This window comes from Struthio camelus, chromosome 4, assembly GCF_040807025.1.
Source record: "Struthio camelus isolate bStrCam1 chromosome 4, bStrCam1.hap1, whole genome shotgun sequence".
Taxonomy (NCBI): Eukaryota; Metazoa; Chordata; class Aves; order Struthioniformes; family Struthionidae; genus Struthio; species Struthio camelus.
The window spans coordinates 5,778,890-5,792,255 of record NC_090945.1 but is presented as its reverse complement, the minus strand read 5'-3'; the positions used below and the strand labels follow the sequence as shown (position 1 = coordinate 5,792,255).

At 42.4% G+C, this 13,366-nt stretch overlaps 1 protein-coding gene and 1 long non-coding RNA gene across 23 annotated transcripts in view; one reads left to right on the top strand and one right to left on the bottom strand.

The window, feature by feature from the left end:
• The window catches only part of LOC138067107 (uncharacterized), a 37,787-nt gene extending 34,639 nt beyond the window's left edge, over window positions 1–3,148 (top strand). The window contains exon 4 of the long non-coding RNA XR_011140765.1: window positions 2,307–3,148. This is a non-coding gene — a long non-coding RNA (uncharacterized lncRNA). The remainder of the gene's footprint in view (window positions 1–2,306) is intronic.
• The window catches only part of WRN (WRN RecQ like helicase), a 49,121-nt gene that overhangs the window by 35,590 nt on the left and 165 nt on the right, over window positions 1–13,366 (bottom strand). For 9 of the 22 annotated variants that reach the window (XR_011140764.1, XM_068941229.1, XM_068941231.1 and 6 more), the window contains exons 1-7: window positions 13,134–13,254; window positions 12,057–12,175; window positions 9,667–9,782; window positions 8,556–8,701; window positions 5,573–5,721; window positions 3,157–3,306; window positions 1,092–1,164 (exon numbers count right to left, since the gene is read on the bottom strand). Coding sequence is in view for 21 of the 22 variants with exons in the window: in XM_068941229.1 (XP_068797330.1) it covers window positions 1,092–1,164; window positions 3,157–3,306; window positions 5,573–5,721; window positions 8,556–8,701; window positions 9,667–9,782; window positions 12,057–12,152 (730 nt within the window). In the remaining variant the exon portion in view is untranslated. Of the gene's footprint in view, window positions 1–1,091; window positions 1,165–3,156; window positions 3,307–5,572; window positions 5,722–8,555; window positions 8,702–9,666; window positions 9,783–12,056; window positions 12,176–13,133; window positions 13,348–13,366 lie in introns of those variants that run through there. The other 13 variants (XM_068941230.1, XM_068941224.1, XM_068941237.1 and 10 more) reach the window with 8 other exon arrangements.

The window sequence follows — 13,366 nt, the reverse complement described above, 5'->3', positions numbered from 1 at the left end:
GTTTGGGAAAAAAAAAAAAAAATCTAGTTTGTATCAGCTTCCTAAACAATGAAACCCTACTTGCAACTTTCAGTCCAAAAGGAGCTGAGATAGAAGTGATGCACAGTATGACTACACAGATATTAGCACAGAGCCAACTTTGCAGTCCTACATTGATACTCTTCAGGCTGCACCGACTGTGCTCCTCTCCCGTTCTTTCCCATTGAGCCCCTTCCTCTCGAGCCCCTGGGAGCAGCTAAGTAACAGCACTTCAGAGACAACATGATCTTTTCTCATGTAGGTCATTAGAGAATGAGAAGTAAGTTTGTTTGTTGTTTTTGTTCGTTCACCTGTGGGGCTTGCAGATCACCGCAGATCACCAACTCCTATCCAAGAGCAAGTCCTGTGCATTTCAGGACTGTTGCAGTAAGAAAAGAATCCAGAAATTTAGTGCAAAGTCAACTCCCGAGCCCTGTTCTCGGGAAAAAATAATTACTGCTGTAGCTTTCAGCATGACAGCAGTCTTTGAGAGAAAAGGAAGAGGCAGCCAGCACAACACAAAGAAAAAAGTTTTCTTTTTAAACCATATACTACACACAACACTCAGCTTCCCTGATGAAGCATGTAACTGAGAAGTAAAACCAAGGTTTCAGAGTCACTATTTCTAATCAAGTAAATAAAGCTGAGCTGCTCTGAAAAAAAATCTGGGACCTCTTTGCATGCCTCAAAAACAAACAACCTTAGTAAGTAACAAGTACTTTTTCCATCTTAAACTAGACTTTGGTCCCTGGATCAGCAGAATTTATATTAACTCACTGAAGCGATCTCATTAACGAGCTAGTAAGGATGCCTGCTCTCATTCCATCTCTTCATACAGCAGGAAAATAGCACACACACTGCATTCCCACATCACTGTGGAAAAGGGTTGCACAGTATGGTAACACAGGTCATTTAAGAGCTTTTACTGTCTGCTCTCTCTGGAAGCTGTCTCTTATCCCCAATAAGTCAGACACAATCCCGACACAAGGATACCATGGAAAAAAACTTAAGAGGAAAACTGAACGTTCAGTTGTACATTGAATAAATTCCTTATGCTTGAATATGTAATTTACCTCGTCTTAAACTAAATATTTTCTGGTCACTGCTATTCATGTTTTTCAGTTTTTGATAAATGATGAAGCCAGCCTGCAGAGGAAAGCAAACACAATTCAGTGATCAGTACTCTATGCAGAAACCACATAGAGGTTTAAAGACTAAACAAAAGGAAGCCAAGAATTAGTTCAGCAAGCCATGGCATGAATTCCTTATGATTACCCTACATAAGGCATTCTTAGGCCACACCATACAACTGCAAATAACAAAGCACTGCGACAGAGCAATCACAACCACGTAACATTTCACAGAACGTTTCACAAAGGGGAAGTCCTGTCCTGAGGTCCAAACCATAGCAGATATTCTTATGACTAGATTGTTATCTTATAACATTAGCTGCTAATAGAGAGCTCTAAGTACTCCATTCCCCATCTCACCATCTGTTCCGTATCATTCGGATTTTATGTAATGCTCCAAGAGAATACTTATGAATCTACCAAGATAGATGCTGTGTGTTTAATATTTCCCTTGATATGAATAACAAGTTCTAACAGGAGAAAGCAGCCTGAAGCCAGGAATGTGCTAATTAGGCTACACATGTTAATCAAAGCATCTTAAAGAGGAAGGAGAAACAAGTTACTCCCCCGTGCTTTCCTGTGAGGCTCCAAAAGGCAGGCCAGGTGAACAGAGCGTAGCAGGAAGCCAATATGGCCAGGAAAAAGCTGACTAGAGCAGCCGCACCAGGCAGCTCTGAGGACAAGAGGCCCCATTCTGCACTGGTTTGGGTTCTACGCCCTCAGATGAGCTAACCCTCCACGGCTGAACAATTATCTGGAAGAGAAACATGCAGTGTTTTCAGAGCCACAGAAGAAAACGCAGGAGGAAAAGTGGGGCAGTGTTACCTATCTGATCTGATCACAGAAATAAAACCATGAGGGGAGAAGAGACAGAGTGCTGTATTCAAGGGCTGCCATAGAGAAGCGTTTTCTCCCAGTAAGCAGACAGCACTCAGCTGCACATTAGTAAACCCCTTCACAGGGCACAGAACTGCAGGAAAACTTACCTCTTTCCAAAATTATGAAAACAGCAGAGACTTCTACAGAGCTACAAAAATTCATACAGAACTGTAATAGTTACTCTTCCTGGTAAGTCAAACTGTGGTTCTGTTGTGTTAACCACTGAATAAGGTTATGTTTCTTGAATGATCCTTATTAATTTTATTTCACTTATCATAGTTAACAGGAGCCGAGGAGACTGGATTTTCGATCCCAAGAAGCTTATAAAGAGACAGCCAAAAAAGCCTGGAGAGAACACATCTGAGCGCGCTAACAAGTTACAGTAAGCATCTGCAGACAAGAGAACCGAAGAAACGAAAACAAACAAACCAATCCACGTGTCAGCTGCATTACAGCTGCTTAGAATAGTCACTCTGCAAGAGTGTAGGCTCATTGCACACAGATGCAGATAATATCCACATCATTGCTCCATTAAAATTCACTTCCCTGAGGTGACAGCATTAAGTCAGTGCAAAGGGAGTGACACTCCTCCAGCATACTTGTTGGTTTAACCATTACTTGACGAGTTCAGAGACAGCAGAACCTCCGGGAGATCCGATTCATGAACAGACTTCACTAAAAAGGCAAATCTTGCAACACCATACAACAGTAAGAAAAGAGGACCTCATTGTAGCCTCAGGGCTATTGCGGAATGGGATTTCTTCCCCCCCCCCCCCCCAACTACATTCAATTTTATACCTAGAACATCCACACAATACCCTCTTCAAGTCTTTCAGTAAATGAGAGAGTTCATTGAATCAGGTACAAGTAGTAACATCTTCAGCAAAGATATTCTGACAGCCCTGGTTGAACACCACAGTCTAAAATGCCATTTAAGGCAAAGAAGGGATTGGACAGCAGCCTATTTGGTGGCATTTCTACTTTCAAACATCTGATACCCATGGTAGACCACAGTATTCATATGTTCACTACGTTCTGTAGCAGAAAGGCAATAAAAACAGCAGCAAACATCACATTAGAAAAAGAAATTATATATAAGGAAGAAATGGCAATCTCTCCTTGTACGTACATAAGCATCTGTAGCTGCATACAGTTTCTGCTTCTCATTCAGTGGAAACTCCTCCCAGTTACTACAGCGGACAGACTTATCTTTCAGAAGTTGCTTGCCAAACAGGTGTTTTACCAGACCATTTAGGCTCCATATCTCCTTACACTTCAGCTGGAAACAAAGAAGACTTGTTTACAGGGGAAAGCAGTTGTGCTTAGCAAAATGTATTCTTTAAAGCGGCAAAGCATATTTAATACTTCATTAGGCACAGAGCGCTCCAGATTAGTCAGAACAAACTAGTTCCTCAGACTGACTGTTCTTCAGGCCTAATTCTGCTCTTACCATATTAAGAGGTAGTTTGGCCACTAGAAACCTCTACTTTCCTGCCCTAAAACTGCAATCTTGTAGGACATCTTTATGCTGTCAAGCTGGAAAGACTATATTAGGGCCAGATGAGTGCATGCACTGCAAGACAGTATTGTCACGTTACCCAAAAAAAAGGAAGCACCTGTATAATGTACTCTCAGGACAAATAAAAGCAAAAGACAAAACTTAAACACAAAACCCTCCTTCCTCCAGCATTTTTTATTTGCCTTTTTAAATAATAACAAAAGGCTATGTAAAACACCAATAATTTATTTGATAAAAACAGAGGAATATCCGTGTTTGCAATTACTGTTTTGTCATCGTTTGCATGTCAGAGAAGCGAAGTGCAAGGCATAATGCATGCAATTGTACACCATGTAAACAGTTATTCAGCCTACTATGCAGCAGTTCACTGGAAGACTCCAGAAATCAACCCACTACACTGCTGTTTTCAGTTGCTTTTCTAATCATCAGTGTCATTCACAGTGGCTATGGCCTGTTGTCCTAATTGGCTTTCTTATAACCAGCGTGGGAAACTTTCCTTCAGATTCCAAGGATCCAAGACTCACAGGCATGGTCCTCCACTATTCTAACTTAAGAGTATTTGCAAAACATGGACAACTGTCAACCTAATGAAGCAGTGCAGCATCATGAGATCATAGTTTACAATTTGCTTTCAAAAACTTGTCAACTGCTGATTTTAGGACCATCCCACCTTCTTCCCCGCCCGCCCTCCCACCCATTTTGCCATTATATCTAATCCCAGTCTTTGTTCTCTCAAGCTTCACTCTCAAGGTTATTTATGGTCCGTTTTCTCTCTAGCAGAAGACTTTAAAGCTGCTATCAGATTACATTGCTCAACTTCACAACAGAATATCCTGGAGTTGGATGCTGGGGGAAGAGGGAAAGGAGGGGTGAATTCTGGAAACTCCAGTTCTGCAAAAAAAACCTAGCCTCCTCTATTGCTTGAACAAACAGATTTCGTTTTTATAGCTCCCAGTCCGCTGCAAACTAAAACCTCAAAGGGGCTCACTAGTTTGGGAGCACTGCCCTGAATGCTGAAGATGCCTTACATCCCTCTCTTTTCCACCATGATTTAATTACACACGATACATGAAGCATGTTACAGAGGAAGGTATGAGAAATACTTTTCCTCTGCATAAATCCGTCCTCTACCTGGAAAATGTGACTGACGCTATTATCCACATAACAACCCACAGAGGAAAAGGGAGGTTCACAGAGAGATTGAGTATAGGTAAGGAAAAATTCTGCATATACAAAGAGCAGAAAAGCTTTGAGGGACACAATTGAAATACGACAATAAGGACGATTTGGAAGGTAATGAGCTTTTTGCCCACTTCCCTAATAAACAGGCACAGAGATGTAACTACATTGAAATTCAGGACAGGCAAAATATAATACAGCTTCTAAATAGTAGGTAGCCAGACCATGGAAACCACCCCCACATGAGAAGACAGATACCACAAACTTAGCAGTCATGGAAACAGAGACGTTTCTGTGGTTCTAGGTCATCTGACTAACAGCCCTGCATGGAAGACGTCGTGGAAGATCAGACTTCCCACGCCAGGTAAGCAGTAGCAAACAGGGAACTCCTTCAGGAGGCATCAACCCTTCGTTGCCTCTGCAGCATTTCTTTTATCTTATTCTGAAGGTTCAGCCACTGCTGGGAAAGGTACGGCATTAAAACCGGAACCCTGACTTGATACAGTCTAGCAGTTTGTCACTGAAAAGTGTAAGAAATACATCTGCAGCCGAGTTTAAAATGCTGTACCTTCTAAACGAAAAAGGAGAACAGAGCTGAGAGGGGAAGGAAAGTTGTATTAAAAACCTGGCTCACTATAACAGAGCATTTAATTCTGCAGACTTTATTGAGAGTTCTTTGGAAACTCAAGCTTCCCCTCCACCCCCCAATAACTTTTAATACTTCTGATAGCAAGCATGTTCTGTGGAATAATTCAGAGAATTGAACTCCTATCAAGACAAGGAAGCTTCCTTTTACATAGCACAATAACAAGTAGCCCTCCCCAGAACAAAAAGGTTTAAGTTTTACTTTCTCATTAGCAGCGTCAGCCAGCTCCACAAAGCTCTTCAGTTTGATTTCAAAGTCACTCATCAGCTTCCACTGATCGCCCTCAATTCCTACGCCAACCTTTTTAATTGTTTCATCTTCCAGCAGTCTTTTGAGTCCCTTGGGAAAACCTAAAATAGATTAAGCCCAAACTTTAGAAGCCATACACTGAAAGATGACAGATATTCTAATGGAAATGACAAAATCCTAGCATGAGACCACTTGAGAAAGCCTTTTTTTTTTTTTAAATAAAGAGGAAAATCCCAAAAAGTTGTGATGGCTATATGATTCAGTTTTTACTCTGAAGTGACTGGAACAACAGTTGGTTGCAACCTAGACAAGTAGGAAAGATATACTGAAAACATGCACGTTCGTTTTGTGTCTGAACATATGTGAAGTCTAAAGACGACTTCCGTTTCATTTGTCTAACTCATCATCAAATCAGGTGACAAAAATACAATGTCTCCAGGGCAAAAAACATTTTAATCTACAGAATCGGATGCACATGAAACCAAATGCAATATTGCTTTACTATTTTCCATATGATAACCATTCCAAATTATTGCCCTTCTGTGTTCAGTGGAAATACTTTAAAACGTAAGTATGGGGAACCATCAGGAGAACAGACTTTGTGGTACATATTCAGTGCTAGCACTAGGCTGGTCCAAAAACAGTATGCGGAAAACATGCAATTAGGCAACCAGATCCTCCACCTAGCCCAAATAAGTCAGTCAAAAAAAATAAGAATCAGCCCAAACTGATCTCATGGCAATCCTAGATCAAAAGGTATTTTGAAGTTTTCAAGATTGAATAAAAGCACACGGCTCTTAAATCTTGTTTTCTAGAAGAAGAAACAGCCACAGGTACTTGATACCAAAATGAAAGCTTGCCATTTTCCCCCTATTTCATCAGCATTTATAACTCACAGCTTCCTATTTAAACATGTATCTTCAGGAACCCACAGCTGAATACCCTGTATTAGGCCCAAATGCAATTCCAGTACCTACAAACGGGCAGTATTTCACAAGCACAAAGGCACTTAAAGTCTTGGTTGGTTTTGACCTCAGATTTCACCTTTTCACTAAGGTGATCAACATTTATATATGCCAGCAATCACTGATTCTACATTACACAATAATCTCCATGCTTGTACAGAATATCAGCAGAAGCCATAAAGACTCTTACGAAACTGTAACTGCAATCAGCTGTACTGTGCGCTATGAAGCTGCGGGTCCAAATCCAAATGTCAGAGAATTACTATTCCAAAGATAAAACTGCGCTAATCTGGGGCTGCAAAAGGCAGACCCTCTGAAGTATGACACTGCCACAAGCACCTCAACTGCAACAGACTCTGGAGAACCCTCTGAAGAGGGGATACACGTGGGAATTAAGGCATATAACATATGCAACTAACTTCCTGAACGAGGGATTTTCACTTAAGAATGTCATCATGCAAACCTTCAAGGATGGGAATTTCCCAGGGGAAGACCTTCTGCTCCATTTCTGCCACGTCATGTAAGAAAAAAAAAAAAAAAACACTCTACGAACGACAAAGGTCCTAGTTCAATACCACACAGAGGCTACAATCTGAGTAACAGGCCTTTAAAAAAAAAAAAAAAAAAAAAGGAGCTTTAAAAGGGAAACAGTGACTAAGAAATAGAAAATCGCCAAGAATCTTGCTAAAAAACAACCAAGAAAAAAAATACTTCTCCCTATAGGCAGAAGAGAGAAGAGTTGATGGACTATATTTATACATGCATCACATTAAGAGCAACATTAAAAATATGTATTTATTCTTGCAACAAAATATGGTAAGCCCTGTCCAATTGACTAGATCTGCCAACATTTATAGTCCTGTAAGCCAAGCATTCTGAATAATAAGCAGAAATTGGCTGTGGTTCGTGGCACAAGGTTTATTATACCTCTGTCAGTTCAAAGTGCATCTCCCACTGGCGTGAACGGAAGTTTTAGAAAATGACCCAGGCAGAAACACCATCTTCAGCTGTAACACGCTTAGTAGCGGCTCACATACAACCACATCCAACATCAACAAATAGACAAATAATTTCACCTTTAGAATCAAAAGCGTTTCTGCTCTTTGTGTCTCCTCTTTCCTTAGCTTGCTTTCCTCAAACCTCTCTCTTTTGTGCACTCATACCTTTCTGCCTCCTGGATTGAATAGCCTCTGGCAATTAAGTTTTCCACTTCATTTGCTATAAATGACAAAGGATTGAACACCACCATTTAAACTATCACTATTATACCTCAGCATGCACACCCCAGGGAAATCAGAGACATCTCGCGGGCATCGTTTCAATCTAACATTCAAACTAAAGGTTATAAAATTGCATCAGCTTACCCCCATTCCTATTTTTCCTATTTGCAAGCTTTTATTCACAGCCATAATGAGTTCAGACTCTGTTGAGCATCCGCCGTTCCCCACGGCTACATCACACCAGGTATTCAGAGTTCTTTGTGAAAACCAGTGTCACAAAAATGCAGATATTAAGAACAAACAGCACAGTGGCCATTTTTGGCCATTTTTGTTATTCAAGCCAAATTAAGAAGTACAGCCATCTAAATTTAGGTTTTGTCTTTTTGTGCCAAAATAAACCTCATTATAGCAACATGCAATTAACTTTCTTTTAAGAGGTGTATTCAAATATTTTTTTCAACAGAAAAAAAATTAACCCTCAAATGAAAATATCATTCAGAACCCAACAAGCTATACGCTAGCATACAGTGCAGGAGTTGGGCTATGATCCTCTTGACATACCCCCCTACGTAAGACTCCACGAATAAATCCCTATATTATAAGCGAGGGGGAGGAGAAGACGAATTTTTCTTTCTATCAAACGTAGCATGAGATATTTGTTACTGCTCAAGGCGAAAGCTCGGACCAAATGACACGCAATGTGGTAACTCACTCATGCCCAGACTAACAGGAATAGAGGAAGTACAGTACCTGACATGGAAGAGATGTGAAACAAGTAACATTTTTCCTCAGTTACACATATTTGGATTACAGCTATTTTCGCCATTTTTCCTTTAGTATATGATGGCGGCCATTCAATATCAAATCCAACAGCAGCCCCATCAGATAAACTCCCCCTGAAAAGACATTGACATTCTTCACATTTAACTGTCCTTCCTTCAGTACTTAAAATATCAGACTTAAGTCATTATACATAAAGATGTCTGCAAGAATCATAGCCAGTATATTCTTCCTCTCGCATGCATGGGACACAGAAACCACTTTATGACAGTTTTCAGCATACAACCCTGTACAGCAGGTGGAATTCCTACTTCAAGAAGCTACCTAAAACTTTTCGAATCTGTCTGATTTCTGGCAGATGTTATTCCATGCAGATGGTAGTACAGCAGGCCTCAGGAAATAACCAGATACAAAAGGAGGAACAGATTATTTCCCCTTGAAGGTTTGCTCTTTATTTATCCTACTGCACTGAAAATTTCATATTGAATTATTTTCCCAGAAAGATGAGTTGTGCTATCCAAAAAAGAAAAAAAAAAAGAAAAGAAAAAAGAAAAACCCATTTGCATCATGAATTAGTATTTCTTCAAACATACAGTCCATGGGGTTTTATGAATTCACACATACCTTTGATTTAAATACAGTTCATATTTCCTATTTAAGTCATTGGAAATCATGGAACTATTTTCACCATGCCAGATAAATCTGCATCAGAGCTTGTACTGCACAACTCCATTTCAAGTGAGCGCAAGGTTCAACCACAGTATCTCCCAGGAAGAGTCCTGAACTACAACCATATAGCACAGCGCAAAGATGTATTTTGGAAATTCCACTCACTACGCATGAGCCAGGGATATCCCCCACAGGGATAATTTGTTGTCATAAGCAACAGCTTCACTTCGTGCTTGCAACCGCTGTGCTTTGCCACACACAACAAGAAAGCCAGTACCACCAGAGGTTTTCTCTGGCTGACCTCTGGGTACACAAAATGCACAATCAGCAAGGAGAAGCAGAGAGGAAGAAGAGCCAAGTCCTTTTCAGAGTGGAAAAACGCACTCCAAAGAAACAGAGAAAGAGCTATTACCTGATATCTTCAGAGAGAAGAGAACAGTCACTGGCATCGTAGCTGTAAACAATGGAGCCACAGAACTCCAGGAACGGCAGTCCGTCCTCCAGAACGCTCCTCTGAACGTTAGACTTCTGTTGAATGACATTTGGAAGAGAGCCTGTTTTAGGCCACACGTACCCTTGCTACAGAGATGCATCAGCACTACAACTGATAAATACTATCTTAAAGCCATATCCCAACAGGTTTGGGACACATCGTTACTAAAACCTCGTTGCAAAACCTCACTCCATATGCAGAGCTAGTACCACTGTCAACTAATAATTGGCTACTGCTTCCTATCAGGACCTTTGGGTTTACTCCTTGATTTCTTTGCTAAGCTCCAAGTACTGGGGTTGAAAGCATGCAGACTGAATTTGCATCTCAATTTACCTTTTTTGGATTGTTCCAGCCAAACGAATTCAACTCTTTAAAAAACAGCCTTTGGGAAAAAGCGCAATTTTGATGGTGTTCAAAATGCTCAGTGCTATTTCAAATGCTGTGGCACTTCCCCACCTCAGAAATTTGATAAGGAGTGGCCTTTGAAAGTCATTACGAAATTCATTCAAATGTGGTCAGGTTATAAGCCTCTGAAGCACCTCCATTTGCAGTACAAACTCAACTGAAAGCAGTAGCTCATGTGTCTGAGGATCCCCAAAATAAACTGCACCACTCTGTGAGAATAAAATTCAGGTAATTCTAAATCTGGTCATTTGCCATCTTCTGGGTACTCAGCTCTACAACCTCATTAATGCTCTTTTTACACCGCACTTTGTGGGCAACACTCAGAAGTAAACAGAGCGCAGCTCTACGATGCTTGAAGAAGAGAACGCAGAAGGAGCAAAGAGCTACTATGCCTGTGGGTAAGCTGCAGTTGCAAAGGACAGGACTAGGAGCAAAGGCATCACAGGCTATGCCATAGCTCAGTTATCTATTTCTTTGGTCCCTTGCTTCTGCCAGCCCGTTTCACTATATAGTTAAACACTGCCAGCTAGATCTTTGTGAAGTCTGTCATGCACTAAGTAAAATCCATGGATTTAAAACCACATGTAGTATTCAAATGGACCAATATTCTCCATCAACTGAATTCTGGTTTATGGTTGGAAAGCTTAAGCACAGAAGAGAAGATAAAATTGAACTCTCCAGTCAGTGCTGTTTTTTCCCCAGAAGCCTAACTACCCAACATAATTGACTCAGGAACTTACTCCAGCTGCAAAACATCTGAAAACATTCACCTGCTTGCAGAACCTTCAGGTCAGTAACAAGTATGCAAGTAAGCTATGATGACAGTAATAATATGTGACATCTGTCATACTTTTTAAGATTTAAGGAACTGAACAAGCTCATCAACCAAGACCAGCCCCATTACATAAAACAGTTTATTAACAGCATTTCAGAAGTGGTAAACAGTCTGGAAGAGGGAGAATCTGAATCTGCAAAGATTGCAAGATCTGCAAAGATGCTGACAATTTCCTCTTTGCACGAAGAAATGTTTCCTCCTCTGGTTAATGAAGGAGAGTTCATCAAAATCCTCCCCAAATAACTTTTTTGGGCAGTGCGCCACAGTACACAGGTTGTACCAGAGCAACTGAAAACCATGTTTTCAGATGACTTGATTAATCTCCATGCTACTAATTCTTTCTTCCCACTTTATAGATGAAAACTGCTGAAGTGAATCTTCTGCTTTTCTTTAATTAGTGTTCTGATTGTTAATGCATTCACAAGGTTTTTTTTGTTTTTTGCCTTTAATGGAAAGTTTTATACTTAAAGTGCTCATTCATGCAGGAAAAAATACATCTAGGAACACATTATTTGTTAACAGCAGGAATTTGGGCAGAATACTGATGACCAGCTCATTCTTCCGATATTTCTGGCCAACAAAACCTTCTGAAATACTGACTTCCTTCATTTGCACAATTTCAAAGTGCCTTACCGGGATAAACTCTTCTGTCAGAGTACCACTTCCATTTCATTTTGAGCTCCCAAATTACATAGATGAAAAACATCCAGTGTTTAGTGATGTATGGACAAAAACATTGAGTGGGCAGATCACTAAGACCTCTGTTATACTTAGTTCTTTCTGACAATCTTGAACCTTAGTGACAGAAGCACCTTTCTACAGGGGTAAGGGCAACATCCCTGCGCCGATATCTGACATGCTGTTAAAGTGATTTTTCTTTAAGTTAAACGAGCTAATTAAAACAGAAATAAACTGCTCAAAAGTGCCTAAATATAATTACAGTTCATAGGACAAAACTGCTGTAAACACTCCAGCAATAGAAGTCGGAGGCATGCGTCTAAGTATGTACAGGCCAACGTTTTTGTGCAGCCTAAAAACAAGACTGTATGGTCCCAATGTGACAGCATACCTTTTTATCACCCGGAATTCCCTCTTGGCTCTGGGCAAGCATCCACCGAGGATATTTATTTTGCAGAGTAGTAATTACCACATCCATTTCATTCATTTTCTCACATGCCCGCTACTTTCCTTTGAAAGAGAACATAGAATTGGAAGAGTCAGTAGTTTGTACAGAGACAAGTTACTATGATTTTTTCCATTTTCAGGCCAGAAAAACAAAAAAAAAAAGTCACCCAAGACACCACCTTGAACTTAAACACTCCATGCACAAGAAAGGAAATCTACAGAGCTACCTGCACTAAACCGTGGAAGGGCTTTACATGTAACAGAGGTATACCAGAACAGAGCCAGTTAAAACAGGAGAGGGAGAAGCCTCTGAAAGCCCTTCTGGGAGAAAGGAGATTCAGTTTGGTTTTATGCAGAACACTGATTCGGATGCAAGAGCACACCTCCGGTCATCTCTGGTCCACGCTGCCATCGATAACCAGATGCACGTACCCAGAGGCAGAGACTTTGCAGCCTTTCACGAACAGCATAGGAACCTACTACCTAGCTTAAGAGCACCATCAGCTGGATCCACCGACCAGCGAAGGACGGCAGAGGAACACAGATCCAGGACGCGAGAGGGGAAGGCTGGCACAACTATGCTTCCCGAGGGCTGCCCGCCCGGCACAGGCCGCTAAAGACGGTAAGACGCAAGAGGCAGGACTGCGAGGGCCGCCCGCAGGCAGGCGAGGGGCAGGCTGCTGATCCCGCCGGGGCAGGGCGGGCGGCGGCCGCGGCCGAACGGGGCGCCCTCAGACTCGAGCAAGAGGGAAGCACCAGGCGGGGGAGCCGGCCGGCTCCCGGGGTTTCCGGGGACGGGGAGCACCCCCGCCAACAGAAAGGCAGTCCGGGGTGGGGGGGTGGGGGGAACGTAAACCGCTGCCCCAACGTGCGGTTCAGAAACCCTCCCGGCCAAGGGGGTAAAGCGGTTTCCGCAGAAAAACGATCGCTCACCCTGTTCCCCCCCCCCCCGCCCAGCAGAGGCTCCCAGCCAAGTCAGGCTGGTTACCGCCTCGGTCCCGGCCGCCCCGCAGAGGCTCACGCTCATTTTCTCGGCCAGGAAGAGCAAAGCCGGAGCAGGGCGCGGCGCGCGCCCCCACCCCCGCCCCAGGCTCCCGCAACGCCGCCGCCGCCGCGCACCCCGCACACAGCCGCGCGCTTCCGGGCGCGCACATGTTAAGCGTGCGGGCGCGTCGCGCGCTCCATACGTCACCGACGAGCCCTCCCCGCCTCCCCCGCCGGCCTGTCTCGCCAAGCCGCGGCCGCCGGAGGTTA